This window comes from Garra rufa, chromosome 1, assembly GCF_049309525.1.
Source record: "Garra rufa chromosome 1, GarRuf1.0, whole genome shotgun sequence".
Classification (NCBI taxonomy): domain Eukaryota; kingdom Metazoa; phylum Chordata; class Actinopteri; order Cypriniformes; family Cyprinidae; genus Garra; species Garra rufa.
In genome coordinates this window covers 32510314-32535423 of record NC_133361.1, presented here as the reverse complement: position 1 = coordinate 32535423, position 25110 = coordinate 32510314, and the positions used below count along the sequence as shown (strand labels likewise).

The following is a 25110-nucleotide window of genomic DNA, read 5'->3' as shown; positions in this document are numbered from 1 at the left end:
CGAAACACAGCTACTTCCTAGTCAGGATAGTCACATGGGTAGGTTACGATCGCTTAAATATGGCTGCTGTTGTAGGATGTCAGTTTATTGAGCAGCTGGAGTACATTCAAACAGCGGTGTCTTCGTTTCGATTTGTCTTGTAGATGCCGGATTATAATGAGGTTTATATAAACGGCGACGATTGATAGATGTGTGAGATTTATGGCAGGTGACGTCAAAGGTCTGTCAGGCTGGAGAGCATCGTCTTCAAGCTGTATATCAGATCGTGATCTGCTTCAGTGGACTAACCAGCCGTGCTGCAAAGAGAGACAGAGTCGTCAGTGCACAGCATATTTATGATTTGTGTTTGAAAAATTATGTCTGTGTGAAATATTATGCTTTCATCGATTGAGTTACTGAGCATGGATGGGTATTTCTGCTGATGTCTCTCTATATACTCCGAGAACATGATTGGCTCACCAGATGTGGTGGCTTTTACCAAAGAAGATGACTTTGGAGACTCGTTCTCGGATCCGTGGTCGCTTCCAGAGGAGTTTTCTGTGCCTTTGTTTGCTCACACTGCCAATGCAAATCCCTGGACGAAGACATCCTATGCGAAATTCCCGAAAGATTTCATACTCATCTCTGAATTTTCTGAACAGGTCGGTCCACAGCCTTTACTCACCATTCCCAATGATCCCAAAGTGTGTGGGACGTTTGACCTTAACTACTTCTCGCTTCGCATCATGTCTGTTGACTACCAGGCATCCTTCGTCGGACACCCTCCTGGGAGTAACTACCCAAAGCTTAATTTTGTGGAGGACTCGAAAGTTGTCCTGGGTGATTCCAAGGAAGGGGCGTTTGCGTACGTCCATCATCTGACGCTGTATGATTTGGAGGCTCGTGGATTTGTACGGCCCTTTTGCATGGCCTACATCTCAGCAGATGAGAGGAAAATCATGCATCAGTTTCAAGAAATGTCAGCTGAGTTTTCCAAGGCATCTGAATTTTTAAAATCAGGAAACCGAAGGGCTTTTGCAAATGAATTGGAAAAGAAACTGAAAGACTTGGAGTACACCAGATCAGTGCTGCACAAAGAGGCCGAACTGCAGAAAATGAACAATGGCTGTTATTCAACCCAAGCTATTGAGAAGGCAAATGAATTGGCGAATATGGAGAAGTCCATCTATGAACACAGAGACCTGCTGAGGCAAATCACTTCTTATCCTTCCAGAAAAAAGAAAGATGCGGATTTTGTACAGCGTGAGACGGAGAAACCAGCTGACATGAATGTGGTTGACGATACGGTGAATTTGAATCATTCTGACACTGGAGATAAGACTGTTGAAACCGAAAGCGAGAGTAGAAAGTCCTCTTACACGCCTCAGCTCATTAAGGCCAAGTCTGCAAAATGCTTTGATAAACGCTTGAAAACAATGGAGGAGCTTTGCGACGCCAGCTTTTTTCACCAAACTCTAGAGCAACTAAACCTAATTGAAAAGTCATTCCGAGGAGATCTATGCTTAATTTACACTAGCCAGATTGACAAGGCTCTTCTGAGCAAACAGAGAGTTACTAGCTTTCTCTTCGAAGCTGAACGTGACCGGGAGTGCGAGGGAACCTCGAAGAACCTCAATATTTCTTCCAACAATCCAATTGTCCCCATTCTGAACTTATCCGGCGAGCCGATGAGTCTTGAATCGTACACCACCTGCATAGATGTAGATCACATTAAGCCAGGTGTGGAGTCTATGGAAGGGCCTCATGAGTCTAGTACATCTGACATTACGCAGGAAACCTCAGAGGCCGCCGACACGGAGACCAAAGGGAGTTTTAGTAGCGACAAGAGCATTGAGGCTTTTGGAAGTGTTAGTCCCTCTAGCCTACATGTGAATTTCTTTGATGGTCTTGAAAGAAAGAGCAAGGTATCCATTGCATCTCCATCTGAAAATGCATCCAAGTCTATTGCCGTCCCACCAAGGACGTCTGATGGCAATCTAGTCCCGATGGATGCAGCCTGCTGTATTGGACAGGACGGTTTCATTTTTGATGAACCTTTGCCTGAGCTTGCTCAGGAGTGCTGCAGCGACACAGTGGTGAACCAAGAACCTCTGTCTTTTCTTCAAGGAGACCCTGCCTTACAGATGGACTACATTTTGGAGGACTCAGAGAGCCCAAACATGGGACTGACTTTTTCCGAGCTAAACGCTACTGTTCTTTCCGAGGAGGTGGCAAAAATTAATATTGAAGATGTCTCCGATAGTACAAGCTTCATGAGCGCCTCCACCAGTTCTGATCGAGCCATGTCTCCGTTCATCTACGGCAGTGCATTGACCCTAAAACAAAAGAAGAAAGCTGGTCACAGTGCTCTTCGATTCATCAGGCAATACCCGTTCGCTCAGCAAGCCATTTTCTGCCTTCTGAGTGGGCGAACACTTGTTATTTTAGGGGTGGACGAAGGCACAGTGAGGAAGCTGGTTAATGCTTTATTCATCTTCGTGCCTAATCTTGGCAAGTATGGTGAAACCGTTCAACCGTGGCTTTCATCACCATTTCAGCTGACCGACCTGCAGAGATGGAAGCTTATTGGATTGCAGAGGTATGTTTACCCATAAATAAAAAAAATCACCCAAAAATGAAAATTCTGTTTTTAATTACTCACCCTCATGTTGTTCCAAACCTGTAAGACCTTTGTTCACCTTTAGAACACAAATGAAGATATTTTTGATTAAATCAGAGAACTTTCTAACCCTCCGTAGAGTACTACCACATACATACGCTTAATTCTTAATACTGTGTTGTTACTTGAATGATCCACAGTTAGTGGTTGATATTTAGTAATTGAACAGTTAAACTGCTTGCTGTTCTTCAGAAAAATCCTTCAGGTCCCACATATTCTTTGGCTTTTCAGCTTTTGGGTATTTAAACATTTTCCAACAATGACTGTATGATTTTGAGATGTGCATAAATTTGTCTTATTTTGCCTAAATATCATATTTTTTTCATTTAGTACTGCCCTTCGGAAGCTACAGAAGATGCTTACATGTTTCCCAGATGACAAAATAAGTAAAATTTACCCTGATCTTCAAATTCCTTATGGCTCTTAATGCATCATTTTCCTTCTGAAGCATCAGTGAGCGTTTGATCCTTCTGTAATAGTTGCAGATGAGTCCCTCAGTTGTCTGCGATGGATTGTTGTGTGAAACGATGGATCTCAAAATCATACAGTCATTGTTGGAGAGGGTTCAAATAAACAAAAATGCTGAAAAACCAAAGAATTTGTGGGACTTTTATGAAGAACAGCAGGCAGTTTATCTGTTAAAGACAAACAACAAAACTCATATACAACTATCACTAAACAAAAAAGCGTTCTAACCCTCCGTAGAGAGCAAGAGTACTACCAAGTTCAAGGCCCGGAAAGGTATCAAAAACATTGATGTCACATGGACTATTTTGTCAGTGGTTCAACTGTAGTTTTATGAAGCTACGAGATGAAGCTTCCTTTTTGAGGAGAAATAACAACTTTATTCAACAATCGTCGACGTTCTTGGTACCCTTCTGGGCCTTGAAAGTTGTAGTACCCTTGCTGTCTATGGCAGGTCAGAAAGCTCTCTGATTTCATCTAAAATATCTTAATTTGTGTTCTGAAGGTGAACAAAGGCCTTTTTTAGTAAATAAAAGCTGACCTGTAGTCAATCGATAAATCAGTATCATAGTTTCAAAAGTAGTCAGAGATAGTTTTTGTTTTTTTGCTTGCAGTGCTTTAAATCACTGACCAAAAGTGCAGAGTTTCATTATTTTTGGCATTTCCTCTTTTTTTCAGAGCTGCCTCCCCGCCTGGATCCAGCATTCTCCACTCTTTGAATCGATACAGCCGTTACATAAGCATTTTGGACTGTGACAGCAAGACCCTCCGGTGTCCGCCGTACAAAGGAACACTAATAAGCCATTTGGCAGACCACAGGACTCAGATCAAACGCGGCAGTACCTACTTCCTCCATGTTCAGGGTATGTTGACTCAGCTTACAGCCAAGGCCTTCCTTTACACGTTCTGCCATCACATTCACCTTCCCATGGACGTCAACGATCAGGGCTCGGTAACGACACGCAGGACTAATTTCTTGTTGCAGCTCGGCTACACTGTGGAGGAGAGCAAAATCGTCCAGTACCTGAGTGAGCTCATTAAGCAGCATTACCTTCAGGGGTCTCCGAAGGGGGTCAACCCATCTTTTTGTTTTAATTACACCACCAGCTATTTGTACAAAATCTGAATGTGTCCACTATCTGTTCCACATTAACCTCCGATAAAATCAGGAGACCAAATGTATTGAATGTAAGTAATCATCTTTTTTTTCCTTAATGGAATTCAAGGAAGTGGCGGGTTAAATGTCTGGTGTTACAAAATGTGGTCTTGACTATTTTTTGCATATTGGCAAACCGTTTTCTGTGAAATGAAGAAAATGGTTCCTCTTCTGGTCTGAAGACCTTACAAAAAGCAAAATTTCACCGTCGTTCAAGTACAAATCGACTTGTTTTGAAAGAGGCCGTATGAAACCACTCATTTGAATGTGTGTAGTCACATGCTTGTGTTCATTGACCGCTTCAGCTACACGGGAACAGCAGCAGGAGAGTCTATAATCGCCATTTAATTAATCTATTCCTGATATCCCATTTAATAATTAATGCCTATTTGTCTTCACAAGCAAAGCAGCTGTTGCTGCATGAAAATCACAAACGTCTTATGTGGCAACAGAACAGTATTTTATAAAACACATTCTCAATATGCATCCTTTATTAAATACATTAGCATTAAATGGTTTTACAGTTGAGGTCAAAAGTTTACATACACCTTCCAGAATCTGCAAAATGTTAATTATTTCACCAAAATAAGAGGGATCATACAAAGTGCATGTTGTTATTATATTATTATTAGTAGTAGTACTGTCCTGAATTAGTTGTTTCGTAAAAAAGATAGAATATTTAAATTTATAAAAATGACCCTGTTCAAAAGTTTACATACGCTTGATTCTTAATACTGTGTTGTTACCTGAATGATCCACAGTGTTTTTGTGGTGATCAGGTAAACTGCCTGCTGTTCTTCAGAAAATTCCTTCAGGTCCCACAAATTCTTTGGTTTTTCAGCATTTTTGTGTATTTGAACCCTTTCCAACAATGACTGTATGATTTTGAGATCCATCTTTTCACACCGAGGACAACTGAGGGACTTACATGCAACTATTACAGAAGTTTCAAATGCTCAAGGAAACATGATGTATTAAGAGCTAGGGGGTGTAAACTTTTGAAACAGAATGAAAATGTGTAAATTTTTCTTATTTTGCTTAAGTATCTTTTTTTCATTGAGTACTGCCCTTCAGAAGCTACTTGTGTTGTTTCCCAGAAGACAAAATAAGTAAAATTTACCCTGATCTTCAAATTCCAAAAGTTCTCTTAATGCATAATTTTCTCTTCTGAAGCATCATTGAGCATTTGAACCTTCTGTAATAGTTGCATGTAAGTCCCTCAGTTGTCCTCAGTGTGAAAAGTTGGATCTCAAAATTATTCAGTCATTGTTGGAAAGGGTTCAAATACATAAAATAGCTGAAAAACCAAATAATTTGTGGGACCTGAAGGATTTTTCTGAAGAGCAGCAGGCAGTTTACCCGTTATATCACTAAACATCAGCTGTGGATCATTCAGGTAACAACACAGTATTAAGAATCAAATGTATTTAAACTTTTTATCACGTAATCATGTATGTAAACTTGACCTCAACTGTAAATGAGCAAATAATTTGCTGGTAATTCATGGATTGGTCAGTAATTAGCTTTTTGATACTTGCTTTCTGAGCTTGAGAAGTACACTAAACTGATGAAAAATATAGACTGAGATGTATCATTTTTCCTGCCTTCTCTTATGGACATAAAATCTGAGGGGAAAACCGAATATTTTTTATAATACGAAAACGAACAAAGGTTAAAGGAATTGTTAAACAAACAAAAATGGAGCCAACTGCCCTTCGTGTTTTAGCGTAATCGTGTGATAAGGTGAACGAATGTACTGCATGTAAAATGTCACATCGTGGAGAACTGTTACACAACTTTTCTGCATGTTTGAAGAACACAAAAATGTAACGACGGCAAAATATGGTGGCAATTTCTTGACACTTCCATTGTATCTCATGTGTTGTACTACTCAGCCTTTCTAGATATATTTAAAATGGATATAAATTGTTGTCTAAGTTGTGTGCAAGCAACGTCAGCATGAGTAACTGTGTGGATGAAGTGGCACTTCGTTCTAATGGCTGTCGCAGTGATGTGAAATGAACGATAATGGTGGTTGTTGCCAAAATCCATTGTCTGTAATTGTTATTCCCACTACTGCATGATAGCAGTTGTAGTCCAAAATTACAGATCTTGACTGCCACCGCTGTGTTTCATCGCAAGTGTGTCTTAATATCAAGTTGTTTTGGCTACCTAGTTATTATTGGCCTTGGTAACAATTTGTCAGAGACAGTTTTTTCAGCATTTATTGCAGAGTCTGTTGAATGTAAATTGAGAATAAGCCATACCATTATACGCACATTTACTTCTAAGGTTATTTCTTTTTGCTGTTTCTGAACAAATCTTGTTTGCTGTAATTGTCTAAATCATGCTTTTTTTGTTGCTACTTTTCACGAATCTATTTTAAGACAGTATTGTGAGTTATGCTCTTCATGCTAAAATATTTATGGATGTTAAGTCGAGTAAATTTTGAGGGTCATTGTGTGCTTTAAGTTGCTGCCCACTGTGAAATTTCTCTGCCTTCAATTTAATTAAATTATTTCTAATTTAGCCCTGTTTTGCATCATTATTCAATGGCATTGTAACTACTCAATCTCGTCTTCAGCGAAACATGCTATCCTTTGTTATATAGTAAAAGGCACATGAGTTGTCTCTTGTATTTGTAATAACTTGCACATGTAAACTCAGAGTAAATTTTACACTTATCAGCAAGAAACAGGTCCAGTCACACGTTCACATTTACATTCGAGGGTTTATTTGCACTGCATGTACAAATTCATTGTGCCAGTTGGTTATTTTCTTCTCTTTTGATTTAAGTGCACAACTATGCAGCTTGTTCCACAATGGGTTTAACCACAGAAATGAGAGACTAGAAACACCATACAGAAACCAATTAAATGTGTGATTTCAAAAACAGATCATTTGATCATCTGATGTGCGTGATGATTGCTGAGTGGTATTCAAGCCTTTGTGCCCATTAAATCAATAGAAATTTTTATTTCAGGAAGTGCAAATAGTCAGAAAGTCAATAATTATAACTCTGGCAACCCAGGCATTGGGAACTTTCCAGCAAAGTCTTCGACTTCCTTTCGAATTTCTTTTATTTTCAGTTGGTACTTCTCGTTTTGAGCCAGTTCTTCCTTAAACTCCTTCAAAGTTGCTTTAGGATTCATGTTTCTTTGGATCTCCAATGTCAACTCAATGCCTAAGAGCAGATACACATATTGTTAGGTATAATATCAAGTATAATATTCTTTAATGTTACATTACTGCATAAAACTCACCCTGGTGAATGAATTCAGCAACTTTACGGAAATCATCCTCCATTAGTCCTCGAGATGTAAGAGCCGGAGAGCCTAAACGAAGGCCGCTGGGGCGCAAGGCACTTTTATCACCTTCGTTACAAAGTTTAGAAAAAGGATCAGAGGAATAACTGGTTAGATTATTATAGTAAAACATACAAAAATATATCCAACATGATCAAAGTCATTGTAAAGGATAGGTCCATTACATACACCTTGCAGAATCTGCAAAACGTTAATTATTTTAAGAATAATTTTTAAGAATCTGTTCAAAAGTTTTCACCCCCGCATCGTGTTTCCTTCTGAAGCATCAGTTAGTGTTTGAACCTTCTGTAATAGTTGCATATGAGTCCCCCAGTTGTCCTCAGTGTGAAAAGATGGATCTCAAAATCATACAGTCATTGTTGGAAAGTGTTCAAATACACAAATGCTGAAAAACCAAAGAATTTGTGATAGCTGAATGATTTTTGTGAAAAACAGCAAACTCAACTATTTAACTATTCAACTAAATTCAACTATTTTTTTTCTTGTGGACTATGTGACCCTGGACCACAAAACCAGTCATAAGGTTAAATTTGACAAAACTGAGATTTATACATCATATGAAAGCTCAATAAATAAGCTTTCTATTGATGTATGGTTTGTTAGGATCGGACAATATTTGGCTGAGATACATCTATTTGAAATCAGAAATCTGAGGATGCAAAAAAATCAAAAAGACTGAGAAAATCATCTTTAAAGTTGTCCAAATTAGGTTCTTAACAATGCATATTACAAATCAAAAATTACATTTTGATATGTTTACAGTAGGAATTTGACAAAAAAATCTTAATGGAACATGAACTTTACTTAATTTCCTAATGATTTTTGGCATAAAAGAAAAATCTAAAATTTTGACCCATGCAATGTATTTTTGGCTATTGATACAAATATACCCCAGCGACTTAAGACTGGTTTTGTGGTCCAGGGTCACATATGTAAACGTCTTTTATGTGAAATATCTTATTCAGGTCAGTACTAAATAAAAAAAATAACACGCATTTGTATGATCGCTTATTTTGGAAATAATTAACATTTTGCAGATTCTACAAGGTGTAAGTAAACGTTTGACCTCAACTGTAGCTGTTATTGATTCTTTTCAATGCACCTGGGCAGGTGTTCTTGTTGCAGGCAATGGCACAAGCCTCCAGTACTTTCTCTGCTCTTCCTCCATCAGTTCCATTTGAACGCAGATCAACCAAGATGAGATGATTATCTGAGCCACCTAAATAGAAAAACCAAAGAAAGTGAACATAACTGTAACTGTGTCCAATCTGTCACCCTAAGTCAACAGTTTCATTTACACACGAATGATACCTAAATCCTTAATGGAACTCACCTGTAACAACTTTGTAGCCCTTTTCCATCAGGGTAGCTGCTAAAGCTTTGCAATTGGCCAGAACTTGCAATTGATAGGTCTTGAACTCTGGAGTCAGAGCCTGCTTCAAAGCAACAGCAACCCCTGTGAATCACATCAAATGATCAAACATAAAATAAAGCACAAAACTAGTAGAAAATTGTACATTAAGAGTACCGATAATCAATTGTCAGAATTTTATGTAAATAATTTAATATATAATTAAAACAGTCCAGGATTTTCTCCATATAGTGGACTTCAATGGGGATCATTGGGTTGAAGGTCCAAATAGCAGTTTCAATGTAGCTTCAAAGGACTCTACATGACCCCAGACGAGGAATAAGAGTCTCATCAACCGAAATGAGCGGCCATTTTCTGTACTTCTTAACCACAAATGCTCGTCTTGCACTAGCTCTGCTTTCCGCATCCTTGTCATGTTGGAAAGGTCTCGGTTAGTGGGTAGTTCTTCATCTGTGTACTTCAAAAAGGTAGAGTCACATTTTCTCCTCCAACTTCAAAAATCGCCCGACATTGTCGTTTTACCGTTTTGTAAACGGATTTTTAATTTTTTTTTTTTTTTTTTTTCAACCTGCTGATGCCCATCGAAGACCGCTACAGTATATGGAGAAAAATCCTGGAATGTTTTTCTTAAAAGCCTTAATTTCTTTTCGACCGAAGAAATAAAGACATGAACTTGGATGACATGGGGGTGAGTAAATTATCAGGAAATTTTTACTCTTGAAGTAAACTAATCCTTTAAATGTTTACAAAAAATGCATATACTCCATTAAAATAATCTGAAAATTGTAAAATATTTAAAACATTACTTTTGTCTGAATTTAAGCCACATAATAACTTCAGTACACACATAAGACATACCACTAGACTGGTCATGATAAAAATCACAGAGAACCTGCATTACTATCGATCGGACTGATAAAGAGCTTGTTGTCAAGTTGCACTATTGTGGGGTTTGCAGTGAATGTCGTCCTTACATACAGAGAAATACTTATGCGTTCTAACATCAGATGACTGTATAGACAGTGTTTTCAGAATCTGATTGGATGGTTAGCTTAATCAAATTATTATTTGTCAAATAATTAATTTATTCATAATTCCTAGTGTAAATGCAAACTTATCTAATCTTGGTTTGACTGCTTCTATTGGCCTCAATTGGCTAAATGATTAATCTTAATTAATGTACCGTAATCTTAATTTATCTTATCTAAACACTCAAAGGACATCGGCTCTTACCTGCAATGGCATGATTATGAGGGCCGCCCTGCAGTCCAGGAAACACTGCCTGGTTAATCAGACTCTCCAGGTTATACAGGGTCTCCTTGCCGGTCTTTGCATCAACACTACGAACTCCTAAAAATTCAAGAATGTGTCAAGATAGCACTCTCAATGGCCTAGATTTAGTGTAACAGGTTAATTCGCACTAAACTCACCCCTCCTGAAGAAAATGACTCCTGCCCTGCAGCCCCTCAGGGTCTTATGGGTGGTAGTGGAAACAATGTCACAGTATTCAAACGGAGATGGAACGACTCCTGTTGCGACCAAACCGCTGATGTGAGCCATGTCTGCCAGAAGATACGCTCCATTCTCTTCTGCAATCTTCCTCAGGCGACTGTAGTCCAGGTTGCGGGAATAACAGCTGGTGCCTAAACAATGGCACACAGAAACATTGTGATGTTTGTCATTTATTTTGATGTTGAAATACTTTAATCTCCAACCAGCCCATCAGAGCAGCACTAATTCACCCAATGTTGTGAATTGTTTGTCTGACTACTAGGAGGAGGAGGGAATTTATAGAAAATATCAGAATGCCACCTACAGCGTTGAACGTGTGTTGAAGACTGACGCGGAAGAGAAGAAATTGATGAATAAAGTCATTATTTTTCTTTTCTTTGTATACAAGAAGTATTCTTGTAGCTTTTATTACATTACGGTTGAACCACTGGTGTCACATGGACTATTTTATCAATGTCCTTACTACCTTTCTGGGCCTTGAATGTGTCAGTTGCGTTGCTGTCTATGCAGGGTCAGAAATCTCGGATTTCATCAAAAATATCTTAATTTGTGCGCTGAAGATGAACGAAGGTCTTATGGGTTTGGAACGAGTAATTATTGACAGAATATTTTTTATTTTTGGGTGAATTATTATTATTATTCATAGAAGTTGTATTAATTTGAATAAAATGAAATATATAGTGATAAAAATAATAATATGTTAATAAATGTACCATTTCATTTTGAAAAGCACATCTTTGGTAGGAAAAAAATACATAAAATCAGATTAAGATGTCAATTTTCAGGTATGAAAGGTTGTCATAAACTTTAGTTATTACTTTCAGGAAAAAAAAGTTTCTGTGGTTCTTTGCAATCATTTTTTCCACCAAAATTTAAGAAGCACCATTAAAACAACAAATGGTTGAACAAAATGCTGAATAAAAATGTAATAAAAGTAAAAAATTAACAGAAAAACCATTACACAAAAAGGACAAACAAATCCCAACTGTCAAACTGTTGAGGGTAAAAAAAGAATAAAAAAATAAAGGGTTTCAAGTAAGATTTAAAAAATTGTTGACCAACAACTTAAAAAAAAAAAAAAAAAAAAAAAAAAAAAAAAAAATCCTTAGACTTTCTCAGAAACAGCGCTGACCTGCAATAATTAGTCTTGGGTGGAAGAGACGAGCATTTTCCTCAAGTCTGTCATAATCGATGTATCCAGTTTCTGGATTGACCTGGACAAAAAAATAAAAAAATCATACATTTAAAAAAGCAATACAGGTATCTACCTTATTTTTACTGCCATTTGTAAATTTTATGTGTCTGACTACCGGTCTCATCCGCGTCCAGATATTTTTAGCTGTACAAAACAGCTCATTTTGCTGCTTGATATTGCAAATTAGTGTGTCTTACCATATTATTTTAATGTACTTAATTATGAACACACTGGTTTGTATTTCTTGTTATTTCCCTATAACGTGTACAAAAACTAGTAATGAAAAAATCTGAGTTATTACTTCACCACACCGTTGATTCTAATCACAAGGTCACCTTATACGGCATGGACTCGAAGAAAATTGAAGTGGCTGAGATTTTCTTTTTATCAGTCATAAAGCCGTGGGTGAGATGGCCGCCATCAGGAAGATCAAGGCCCATGATACGCCCATGAGGTTCCACTATGGCTGTGTATACAGCAAAGTTCGCAGGTGACCCTGAGGGAAAAAAAGGAAACAATATTTCAAACAATGTGCGCTTGAGTTAATGTTTCATTGGTTGCATCATCTCTTACAGCAGCAGCAGGCCAGGGACACAGAAACAAACCTACCAGAGTAAGGCTGAACATTCACTCCCCATTTCTCCGGGTCGAGGCCGTACACCTTGAGAGCTCTTTCCTGACACAAACGCTCTAATTCGTCAACATGCTCCGTGCCTCCATAATATCTAAAACAAAGTTTGACATTTTGCATTTTTAATGCATAAGCACATAAGTGCAAAGTGTAACTTACACAATAGGAATTTTATTGGCAAATCCAACAACATAAAATTGTAATATAACAGTGCATAAAATATCATTGTATAATAGTCACCTCTGACCAGGATAGCCTTCAGAGTACTTGTTGTTCATGCAGGAACCCAGAGCCTCCAAAACAGCCCGACTAGTGAAGTTCTCAGAGGCAATGAGCTCCAATCCATACGTCTGACGCTTCTTTTCCTTCTTTATTATGTTAAACACCTAGTGCATACAGAAAAAATATTAAAGCCATAAATAAGCAACAGCAAGTTTTATTTGATTTGATATAAATCACACTCCAGTTGAGCACAGCAAAGCTAAATCTGTCTGTCACATGGCAGATCAGAGTCTAAGAGACATGATTTCATCATAACCCCCAGAACTAGTCTAAACAAAAGGTTTTTTTTCCACTTGCACAGCAGATTATAATTTGTGGTTTACCGCATGGATTCACAATAATACAGTCCTGAGGCTGTAAGTAGCACAGGTATATTTGTAGCAGTTGACAACAATACATTGTATGGGTCAAAATTAGCAATTTTTCTTTTAAGAAACATAAAGATCATGTTCCATTAATATATTTTGTAAATTTCCTACCATAAAAATATCAAAACTTAATTTCAGATTAGTAATATGCATTGCTAAGAACTTCGTTTGGACAACTTTAAAGTCGATTTTCTCAATAATGCACCCTCAGATTACAGATTTTTAAACAGTTGTATCTCGGACAAATATTGTCCTATCAATGGAAAGCTTATTTATTTAGCTTTGATCATGTATAAATCAATTTCAATAAACGGACCCTTATGACTGGTTTTGTGGTCCATATAAAATCACTGACTTACCTCAGGATCATTTGTGCTCAGAGGTTCCAGCATCATCTTGTTATGAGATTCCCATGTTTTATTGTGATGGCCGTTACTCTGAGCCATAGTTGATGATCTCTAGAGGAGGGGAAAAGTACAGTTAAATGTAAGAAGAATCCCATATGCAAAACATACTGTATACAGTGGGTTACATAATTTGTAACAAAAACATTATTGTACTTGAGTTTGAGCTCTTTAACTTTAAAGCAAGGTATTCTTGGTTCAAATGCAAACACAGTATAATGTTTATTGTTCTTTATCTATGGTGTTTTGCTTAGAATGATTATTCCGTAATCAGTGATGTTGTTATTACCAAAAACAGAAACTATTAAAGTCAAATAATGTGGAAAAAAAAAATACATGAAAAATATAAATGTTAAAACGTTTTAAACAAGTACTAAAATTACTATAACTAAATGTAATGAAGATAAATATGTATATATACACACACACATTTCTTTTAAACAATTTTTTTTAAACAAAAAAAAACAATTACGGAAGCACAAAAGAAAAATACTAAAACTCCAACTAAAGTTAAGCGAAACGTGAAAATATAAAATTAAAAATAATACTAAATACTGTAATAGTATATAAATAACCCTCAAATAACACACCGCTCAGCTGTCAGTCAAATGATGCAACTGCAGCTGCCAGTCCAGAGCACGCTTCTGACAGACAACGAAACAAACCTTTTGAGTAATAGTTAGGTTTCTCCACGTCTTGTCGAGAACTTTCAAGGATACAATTAGATTGGCAAATATAGAGTGACACATAAACCGGAACCAATGCATTTAGGGATACATTTTTCCCGCGAAATACATCCTGTAACTTGCATATCAAACGACGTGAGGCTAATTGACGAATTCTTGCTTTATAATAAACGGAAACGATGGGATTATTTGATACACAGACGTTATTTAGCAAAGTGTACGCGCTCTTTATGCAGCGATTTGCACAACGGTAACGTAACAGAATGACATTTATCGGCCGAGAATGTGGAGCACATGCAGACAGTCACAAGCTTGTGATTTGATCCACTTAATAAAACTCTGCTTTACGTTAGCTAAGTTTTAAACAATGTTTATCTATATAGATGTGATGATACAGAATGAAAACCTTCTACTTACCTTTAAAAATGTGATTAACGGTTTACCCCAGATTTCTGAGTAAAGTTTCTTTTAGGCTTCCTCGTGTCAAAGTCCGCGAAATTTGGAAGCCAATCAGCGCACTGCGGGGCGTGGCCAGTCGATCTCCTGTCCCGCCCACAACGAAATAGAGCAACCTTTTCACCTTTTCTGCAATCACCTTTTTGTTCTTTGTAGTAGGCGTTTTTTTTTTTTTAATTTACCTTTTGTTAATATCTCAGAAAATACATGCTACAGTCACCCTGGGCTTCTCTAGGACGTCGAGAACAAAGGTATGGAGTTGTGTCCAACATAATAATACTAATATGTGACCCTGGACCACAAAACCAGTCTTAAGTCGCTGGGATATACTTGTAGCAATAGCCAAAAATACATTGTATGGGTCAAAATTATTGATTTTTCTTTTATGCCAAAAATCATTAGGAAATGAAGTAAAGATCATGTTCCATGAAGATTTTTTGTAAAATTCCTACTATAAATATATCAAAATGTAATTTTTGATTAGTAATATGCATGTTAAGAACTTAATTTGGAGAACTTTAAAGGTGATTTTCTCAGTATTTTGATTTTTTTGCACTTTCAGATTCCAGATTTTCAAATAGATGTATCTCGGACAAATAGTCCAAATTGTCATATCCTAATAAACCATATATCAATAGAAAGCTTATTTATTGAGCTTTCATATGATGTATACATCTCAGTTTTGTCAAATTTAACCTTATGACTGGTTTTGTGGTCCAGAGTTCAAAAATACACTACCAGTCAAGTTTTTAAAAAGTATAATGTTTTTTAAATAAGTCTCTTCTGCTTTCCAAGCCTGTATTTATTTGATCCAAAGCACAGCAAAAACAGTAATATTTTGCATTATTTTTACTATTTCAGATATCTGTTCTCTATTTGAATTAATTTTTAATTTATTTCTTTGATTTCAAAGCTGACTTTTTAGCACCATTAGTCCAGTCACATGATCCTTCAGAAATCATTCTAATATTCTGATGTTGAAAACAGCCAAGTAGAATTTTTTCAGGTTTCCTTGATTAATAGAAAGTTCAGAAGAACAGCATTTATCTGAAATAGTAATCTTTTGTAACATTATACTGTAAATGTCTTTATCATCACTTTTGATCAATTTAAAGCATCCTTGCTTTTGAATGGTATAGTGTTAGTGATAGTGTTGATGTTTGGATCTTTCTATTCATCAAAGAATCCTGAAAAAATTTACTAAACTGTTTTAAATATTGATAATAATATAAAAAAAATGTTTCATAAACAGCAAATCAGCATATTAGTAAAGAGGCTGAAAATTCAGCTTTGATCACATAAATTATATTTTAAAATATATTCAAATAGATTTTAGTTATTTTAAATAGTTCAGAATATTTCACAATATTACAGCTTTTGCTGTACTTTGAAACAAATAAATGCAGGCTTGGTGAGCAAAAGAGAATTCTTTAAAAAACAAAAAATCTTACTGTTCAAAAGTTTTCATTGGTAATGTACACCTTACTAAATCAAAACAGTTTCTAAGAAGGGTTACGAGAATACTACTAAGATATACAAAACAATACAAATACATTTTCAAAAAAAGTTCTGACATTTTATTGGTGTGTATGTTATTCTTTACATTATTTGACGAGAATACAATCAGAACATCATTCTAAAACACACCAGGTCCTTTACAACTGAGGACAGATTATTAAATTTTTTTCTTACCATAATTCTTTAAACTGAGACCTCAAAGTTGACTCAGTTACATGGCAATATGTTAATTAATATATTAATAAATATGTCTATATTCCTAATATCACTGTGAAAGCAAGCATTAAAATTCAGCCACTTTAGTGAAAGTATCAGGGCTCTCACAAAGGCATTTTATTTGGACAATTAGGTGCCTGCTTTCTGGGTTAATAAACTCTGAAATATTCCTTTTCAGTGGAACTGTGTTATTTTTTGCTTTGTCTTCAAAAATAACATTGTCAATATTACCGTATACTGTCCACAAATGCATCAAAACCTCTATGAATCCACTATATGGATTATTTAAGAGACAGCGTATGTAGTCCTTTAGCCGCTGCTGCTGCCGCCTGCGCTGCTTCTTTTGCTACAATGACAAAGCAGAAAATAACATAAATATAGCGAGACATTTTCACAAGTTGCTTTACAACATTAACAAATGCAGCAAATTTACCTTTACGTTCCTCTTCTTTTTTCCGTGCAGCTTCCTCGCGTTGCTTTCTAATAATGGCGAGTCGAGCGAGGTCAGCTTTAGCTTGATCTGTCTTTCCTGCTAAATGCATTTTCATATACCTCTCCTTGGCCTTTTGCTTTTCGATCTCTTCTCTGAAATATGGAAAGACATACATTGAACAAGCTGAAAAGGAGCAGATTCACATGTCTAGATGTCTAGTAATAACAAAATATGTGACCCTGGACCACAAAACCAGTCATAAGGGTCAATTTTTTTTTAAATTGAGATTTATACATCATCTGAAAGCTGAATAAATAAGCTTTCAATTTATAACAGGACAATATTTGGCCAAGATACAACCATTTGAAAATCTGAGGATGCAAATATTGAGAAAATCACCTTTAAATTTGTCTAAATTAATTCTTAGCCATGCATATTGCTAATTAAAAATTAAGTTTTGATATATTCACGGTAGGAAATTTTAAAAATATTTTAATGGAACATGATCTTTAATTAATATCCTAATGATTTTTAGTATAAAAGAAAAATTGATCATTTTGACCCATACAATGTATTTTTGGCTATTGCTACAAACATATCTGTGCTGCTTAAAGGAGAACTCCGGTGTGATATTGACCTAAAGTGTATTGAATCATGATACCGAGTGTGAACGTACCTTGCATATTTCATCTCGGTTTGTGTCCAGCTGTCCGAAATCTGGGGTCAGTTAGCCGATGCTCACAACAGGCTGTCTATGAGAGTGAACAGGGCATCGGAAAAGCCATGTAAATAAATCACTGTTTTACGCCATTTACGAGGCACAAAGTAGCTCCACACTTCATCGGTAGACTTCCTAGGGCCCTGACATTTAAAACGAGACATTGAGAACTCAGAAAAAGCACCGGTAGTTTATTTACAAGAAGATTTATACAGACAGTACCTGGGAAAGAAAATCCGGTCGCCGCCATCCTGAACTTAGTCACGATAAGTCGAGTGTCGAGCACCAATGAATTTATCAGGTTATCAACGTATCAGGTTGTAGTTTCCTTCGTGCTCGACACTCGACTTATCGTGACTAAATTCAAGATGGCGGCCACCGCTCTGTTCCTGGTGGAAAATGTCTGTATAAATCTTCTTGTAAATAAACTACCGGTGCTTTTTCTGAGTTCTCAATGTCTCGTTTTAAATGTCAGGGCCCTAGGAAGTCTACCGATGAAGTGTGGAGCTACTTTGTGCCTCGTAAATGGCGTAAAACAGTGATTTATTTACATGGCTTTTCCGATGCCCTGTTCACTCTCATAGACAGCCTGTTGTGAGCATCGGCTAACTGACCCCAGATTTCGGACAGCTGGACACAAACCGAGATGAAATATGCAAGGTACGTTCACACTCGGTATCATGATTCAATACACTTTAGGTCAATATCACACCGGAGTTCTCCTTTAAGACTGGTTTTGTGTTGTCCAGGGTCACACATGTGACATTAAATAATGGTAAATAATAAGAGGCTTGAAGAAAATATTGTTAGCTTCACTCACCCCAGTATCTCTTACCTTTCTCTTCTGGAAAGCTGTCTGGGACCCTCGAGTTCTATCTCTGTGACTTTCTTTGCTTTTTGGGCAGCTCGATTTGGATTTTCAATCTCTATCAAGCCCTCAACACCCTTCCTTTTCTGTGGCAAAATGGAGATCAGTGTTGTTATTCTTAACTGAAACTAAAGCTATTCCAATCATTTGTATTAAAGAATTAGTTCACAAGATGTTCATGTCTTTCTTTCTTCAGTCGAAAATAAAGTTTTTGAGGAAAACATTCCAGGATTTTTTTCTATATAGTGGACCTCAATGGGGATCAGCGGGTTTAAGATCCAAATTGCGGTTTCAATGCAGCTTCAAAAGGCTCTACATGATCCCAGCCAAGGAATAGGAGTGGTTAAAAAGTATATATATATAAATTTTTCTTTTTAGAAAATAACAGATCGTTTCGCTGGATAAGACCATTATTCCTTAGCTAGGATTGTGTAGAGCACTTTGAAGCTGCATTGAAACTGTAATTTGCACCTTCAACCCGCTGATCCCCATTAAAGTCCACTATATGGAGAAAAATCCTGCAATGTTTTCCTCAATAATTTCTTTTTTCGACTGAAGAAAGAAAGACATGAACATCTTGGATGACATGGTGGTGAGTAAATTATTTTTTATTTTGGAAGTGAACTAATCCTTTAAAGTATCAAAAACAAACTTCATCCATCTGACGACAGAGACTTATACTTTCTACATATATAATTTCTACATTCCAAATACAGTGATTAATCAAAGAGCAATGCTCTGCTCCACCCAATAAGATTACACTTTATTAGTGTAATAAATCTTACTCTTACTTAATTAGACTGAGTAAGAGTGTGTCTGATGCTTGGCTGAATGTCTATGTCTTGCCACGGTCGTCTCTGATGAATGAATCCGCAGGAGGATCTATAAGTAGGTGGATAGCTCTACAGAAACATGGACTCGTCATCATTCTTAGAGAAAACTTACTTGAGACTCGTCATCGTCACTGTCCTCTGAACCCGATGCTGTCAGTTTGTCCTCGCTCTGGATGTCGTTCACCGCAGCACCTTCTTCTTCTTCATTCTACAATGTAAAATCAATCATTACCAAATGCAACAATGAATTTGTTTAGCCAATCTGACTCGCAGAAATCAGAAAGTGGTTGTGGGTGGAGCTCTTGAGAATCAATCATCTTTTGCTGTGCTTTGACTGCTTTTAAAAAATATATTTTAAAAGAAAATTCTGTCATTAATTACTCATCCTCATGTCGTTCCAAACCCGTAAGACTGTCGTTCATCTTCAAGACACGATTTAAGATATTTTTGATGAGCTTTCTGACTCTGCATAGACAACAAAGGTCCTACCACATTCAAGGCCCAGAAAGATATAAGGACATTAATAAAATAGTCTATGTGACATCAGTGGTTCAACCGTAATGTTATGAAGCTACAAGAATACTTTTTGTGTGCAAAGAAAACAAAACTAATTTTTGGAAAATTATGGTTGAACCACTGATGTCACATGGACTATTTTAATGATGTCCTTACTACCTTTCTGGGTCTTGAACATGTCAGTTACATTGCTGTCTATGCAGGTTCAGAAAGTGCTCAGATTTCATCAAAAATATCTTAATTTGTGTTCTGAAGATGAACAAAGGTCTTCAGGTTTTGTAACGACATGAGGGTGAGTAATTAATGACAGAATTTTTAATTTTTGGGTGAACTATCCATAAAGTCGCTCTGTAACAGAAGAGGCGATAGATCTAATGCCAGGACTTGGTTCTATCCATTAGTTGAACAAATAAAGACCAATCTAAATGTCATCGTGCAGCTGACTGTAATAAAGGGATGAGATTTAAGCAGACTAAATAATTGGAGAAGTCTGGCTTGCGTCACCAAAAAGAAGTGTTGTTTCACTGGAAGATCGAGTTATGACATTTTCATTAAAAATGTTATTAAATGTTGTTATTAATTTTTAAATGACATATATACATGACTGAATAGTTCACAGTGGCATCAATAACATGCATTTAGAGTGAATTTCCATTCCATGTTTCATCGCTTTCTTTAGGCTCTTACTTAAATGTTAATGCTTACTTTCAGTGCCAATTTTATTCTCACCAATATTTTTTAAATATTTTACATATTTGTGACCCTGGAGCACAAACCCAGTCTTACAGGTATATTTGTAGCAATAGCCAACAATACATTGTTCTTTTATGCCAAACATCATTAGGATATTAAGTAAAGATCATGTTCCATGAAGATATTACCTACCATAAATATATCAAAACATATTTTTTTGATTAGTAATATACCTTAATAAGAATTTATTTGGACAACTTTAAAGGCAATTTTCTCAATATTTTGATTGTTTTGCACCCTCAGATTCTTGATTTTCAAATAATTGTATCTCAGCCAAATATTGTCCTATCCTAACAAACCATACATGAATAAACAGCTTTCATGTGATGTATATATGTCAGTTTTAAAAGAAACTGACCCTTATGACTGGTTTTGTGGTCCAGGGTCACATTTCTGTCTGAGTTTGTAACACAACGTACCTTTTTTCGCTCTTTTTCTGCTTTCATTTGAGCATCTATTTCGTCAGGACTTGTGTAGGTTCTCATGCGACCTTTATGGCTACCTTTCTTCCCTAAAATAAGCAAATAAAAAAGTTATAATCAATGAAAATATCCTGATAGACTTTGTTTAAAAGTGCAACACACACAGACTGTAATGTCAATCATCAAAACAGACTATGACAGCAGTGCGTAAACGAGTACGAGCACATGACTACCACAAAATGAACATACACAACAAAATGATCTCTTACCTCCTTTAGGCATGATGGAGATTAAACTTGACTTGATATAAAAAAACACAGTCGACTCAAACACACTCCAGTCCCAACAAAACCGAGGTAGTTATGATATCAGGTTGTCACTTTACCACGCTCTCGAGTAACGTTATCTAACTCTGTAGATACTAAATAGCAGCAATTACTTATACGTGGTTTTATTTGGCTCGGGACGATACAGTAAATACGGCAAATACAAACCCCCACGATTAAGTAGGTACAGTCATCGATTAGCATATAGCCAGCTGGTCCATGTTTCTATATTTAAACTCAGGCACTTGATCAGACACCTAGCCTGATGCAATATGCTGGAACAGAGAAAAACACCAAAGCTTCCCCACAGTAAAACCACTGCTGATATGTGAAATAGTCAGGATTCAAAGCAGTTCATTTTTAGCAACGGAATGTCGAATAAAACAAGACTGACAATAATTATAGTTCTTGTTTTATGTGTAAAAACAAGGACTACTCGTTGACGTAAGTTTTGTGTAACAATTTATACTAAAAGGACCTTAGAGTGACGTCACACGCTCAGCGACAAAAATCGGGAAAGGTCTGGATCTGAATACAGCAGCTCGCTGTTGCTAAATCACTGAGAGGATCTTATATTGTCTAAATAATATAATGCCTAAGGTAAAAAGGAGTAGAAAACCACCTCCAGATGGTTGGGAGCTCATAGAGCCGACTCTTGACGAATTGGACCAGAAAATGCGCGAAGGTTTGTTCGGCGATCAACAAACTATCGTTAGCCAGAAAGCTAACAAGTCGATTGTTTATTTTGGAGGTTTAAGTAATCGGAATGAATGTTAGTGTAATTTAACATTAGTATTCACACGTGTACCTCGTTCATTTAACATAGAAATTTAGTTAATTGTCATTGTTTTATTTATACATTACTGTGTACGTGTTACAATGCGATTAACTGATGCTTTGATTTCAAAGCTGAAACCGAGCCACATGAGGGAAAACGTAAAGTTGAGTCTCTCTGGCCAATCTTCCGACTTCATCACCAACGCAGCCGTTACATTTTCGACCTTTTCTACAAGAGGAAAGCGATTAGTCGAGGTTTGGTGGTGTTCAGTTTGCTAGTGTTTTATTTTTTGATATCGTTTGCTATGTGAGTGGTTTATTTATGATTTTCATTCCCAGAGCTGTATGAGTATTGCATTAGAGAAGGCTACGCTGACAAGAATCTGATTGCCAAATGGAAAAAACAGGGCTATGAAAATCTGTGCTGTCTGCGGTGCATTCAGACGCGTGACACAAACTTTGGAACAAACTGCATCTGCAGAGTTCCCAAAGGCAAGCTTGAAGTGGTAAGTTATGCACTGTTAAAGCTGGTTAATGTATTCAAAGCTCTACACATCTGTCAGATGTTCATTTTTTACCTCCTCATTAAAAAAAGCTGTTTTATTATTTACTGTATGCCACTGTTCCTAATTTGTTATTTTGTTTTCTTAGGGTCGTATCATTGAGTGCACTCACTGTGGATGCCGAGGATGTTCTGGATGAGTCAAAAGGAGAAACAACTTTTTGAACTTACCGAACTTTGATTTGTATTTTTAATACATTTTTGAGGTGTCATTACATTGTTGGATCTGTAGAAATTATATGATTTTGTGTATGTTTTGATTTTTATTATTTGTATTAAACTCTGTATCTTAATCATTTGTGGTTACAGTGTCCAATCGTATACTTTAAATGTGTGCTTTTATGAAATGTGTTATATAGAGGGTTTGCACTTGTGTCACGGTTTGGTCAGTTACGTGGATGCACGGTCATATTGGAGATACTCAGATTGTAAACAACAGCATGGATTGTAAGGTTAATGTACTACTAAATACATTGATTCTGCTAATTTATGCTGTTTGAACCATGGAAAAAAATGTGGAAGCTGCTTAGTCATATAAAGGACTTTGTAAGCAGGAAAGGGTGCAATATTTTGACAAACTTAAATTAATAGGTGGTAAAGATGCATACGAGTAGTTTTAATTAGGATACACTATATTGCCAAAAGTATTGGGACACCCCCTTCTAATGAACAGGTTTGAAACATTCAGAACAGAAAAAGGCACTTCCAAAACACTAGCAACAAAGATGGAAACAATTCATGTATTAATAATTTGTATTTCTATCTCTGTTGCAACCGTTTTAGAAGTGTCAAAAAAGACTGTACCCATAGTTACAAGTCATTGGTGTTTGGTGATGAGTTTTTGGCTCAAAGTCTGCATTTAAAGTCACTCCAGAGGTGTTCAGCTGGGATTAGGACTTGGCTTTCCGCAGACCAGTCAAGTTCTTCCACACTGACTGAATCAATCATTTCTTTATGAACCTTGAACAGATGCATTGTCATGTTAGAATAGAAAAGGGTCCTGTCAAAGCTGTTGCTATCAGATTAGAAGCACACAATCCCTAGAATATCATTATGTGCTTTAACATTAGGATTTGTACTCATGGAAATTACTACAGTAGTCAAACCTGTTCATTAAAATAGGGTGTCCCAATACTTTTGGCAGTATAGTGTATTAGCCTAATATTTCACCTACCTGACTGGAAATGATAAGAACAAACATGAATGTTGTCAGGATTCTTGCTCTGGAAATCCTGTTTCGGTTTAGCAAACCACAAACGTCTTTTATTCCTCAGACAATTTTTTTTTTTTTGTAGTCTTCTCCTTGGTTTATAACTTTTGGCAGTCCATAGCACTCCAAATGTTTTTCCCAGTCTGACCGATTAGTACAGCCCAAAACATGATAATGATTGACCATTTTCAGTAGCAATAATCAGCAGAATTTGCAAGTTTTGCTCAGTTCAGTGGCGTTTTTTATGTTTAGTGCCACCAATATGGTCGATTGATGACACATGGTGAAAACACTATAAGCATGCTCTGGTCAAAGGAGTAAGGTAGAATATCTCATCCCATACAAATGCAAATTAGCATTTTTGTCAATGTAAATTGTTTGTATGAGTCTTAAAATGATTTATTTTACACGTTTGTTAGCTACCAACCCACTGCAGAGAGGCAACAAAAATGTCCTTAATATCAATAGAAAATATCAGGTTTTAGATCAGTCCCTAGCAGGCTTAAGAATGATCTATTAATGAAACTGATGTTAGAAAAATGAAATGGGTGTTAAAAGCGTTATCTTGGTAGAAATTATGGTACATTTCCATGTCCTGTCCATATCCTGACCTTTTAAGAATTATCATTTCATTATCCAAAACAAAGATGTAAACGCACATGTCAGGGTCAAAGAGTCTCCCTGATTCATCAGCTACATTCTGTATTTTCTTTACTAAAAATGTGATACATAAATGTATACCTGAAATCTATAAGGGGACTTCTGAGAAATAAATTAAAAATAGTATGAAAACTGAAAAAACAAAGTTAGTTATTGAAGTTCAGGATGAGCTGGGCAAGTATTTGTGTATTAAATCATTCTAAATTATCTGACACATCCAAAACAAATGACCAGAATATTAGAGAAGAAATACATTTGAAATGATGCTATTTATTAATTTCTACAATGAGTAGAAAATATGTGTAGAAACACAAAAGGCAATGTCATTTCACAAAAATATTCAGTTTTATTGAGCCTTGATATCCTGAACATCAGTGTTGGGAAGGTTACTTTGGAAATGTAATAGGTTACTAAAATTAAATAAGTAGCATAACTATTTGAATTACTTTAATGTAACTGATTAGTTTTCTGAATTTCTAATGATGGTTTTCATCTGTTAATCATTTTGAAACATTTAAAACAGACAGTGTTAACCGTACAGTAATATTTAACACTAATTACTGTCAGACTGTCAAAATCCTTCATACTTGAATGGATATTATAATTATTTAATTTTGAAAGTAGAGACACCACAAAATCAAATACTGATAAACAAGTTAAATACTGATTTCGAAACATAAGATATAGTTTAACAGCTATGATACTGTTTTAAAACACTGACATCTAACAATGTCTTGGGGGAGGGGGAAACGCAGTTAATCTTAAAAAATAAAGCATTTACATAAA

The 25110-nt window shown here is 36.2% G+C and overlaps 4 protein-coding genes across 5 annotated transcripts; 2 read left to right on the top strand and 2 right to left on the bottom strand.

Annotated features, from left to right (window-relative positions):
- Nucleotides 1-72: 72 nt before the first annotated feature.
- smcr8a (Smith-Magenis syndrome chromosome region, candidate 8a) lies at nt 73-6830 on the top strand. Its single transcript, XM_073838982.1, has 2 exons — nt 73-2578; nt 3803-6830. Exons 1-2 carry the CDS (start codon nt 447-449, stop codon nt 4248-4250), a joined length of 2580 nt encoding a protein of 859 aa, XP_073695083.1. The 5' UTR covers nt 73-446; the 3' UTR covers nt 4251-6830.
- Nucleotides 6831-6991: 161 nt separating this feature from the next.
- shmt1 (serine hydroxymethyltransferase 1 (soluble)) lies at nt 6992-14591 on the bottom strand. Of its 2 annotated transcripts, none has more exons than XM_073838993.1 (12): nt 14474-14591; nt 13326-13424; nt 12557-12702; nt 12295-12410; nt 12021-12181; nt 11623-11704; nt 10409-10621; nt 10212-10328; nt 8940-9062; nt 8709-8825; nt 7544-7654; nt 6992-7464 (listed from the first exon to the last, which is right to left on the bottom strand). In XM_073838993.1, the coding sequence occupies exons 2-12, from the start codon at nt 13410-13412 to the stop codon at nt 7292-7294; spliced, it is 1446 nt and encodes a 481-aa protein (XP_073695094.1). In that variant the 5' UTR covers nt 13413-13424; nt 14474-14591; the 3' UTR covers nt 6992-7291. The 2 variants fall into 2 exon arrangements, with proteins under 2 accessions (XP_073695094.1, XP_073695101.1); XM_073839000.1 differs by lacking the exon at nt 14474-14591 and adding an exon at nt 13961-13998.
- A 1481-nt stretch (nt 14592-16072) lies between these two features.
- Nucleotides 16073-21361, bottom strand: pdap1b (pdgfa associated protein 1b). Its single transcript, XM_073833207.1, has 6 exons — nt 21059-21361; nt 20787-20878; nt 19211-19306; nt 18233-18351; nt 16680-16831; nt 16073-16592 (listed from the first exon to the last, which is right to left on the bottom strand). The coding sequence occupies exons 1-6, from the start codon at nt 21069-21071 to the stop codon at nt 16528-16530; spliced, it is 537 nt and encodes a 178-aa protein (XP_073689308.1). The 5' UTR covers nt 21072-21361; the 3' UTR covers nt 16073-16527.
- A 239-nt stretch (nt 21362-21600) lies between these two features.
- bud31 (BUD31 homolog) lies at nt 21601-22750 on the top strand. The gene is made up of 4 exons (XM_073833199.1): nt 21601-21800; nt 22025-22147; nt 22232-22398; nt 22544-22750. Exons 1-4 carry the CDS (start codon nt 21707-21709, stop codon nt 22592-22594), a joined length of 435 nt encoding a protein of 144 aa, XP_073689300.1. The 5' UTR covers nt 21601-21706; the 3' UTR covers nt 22595-22750.
- The last annotated feature ends 2360 nt before the right edge of the window (nt 22751-25110 follow it).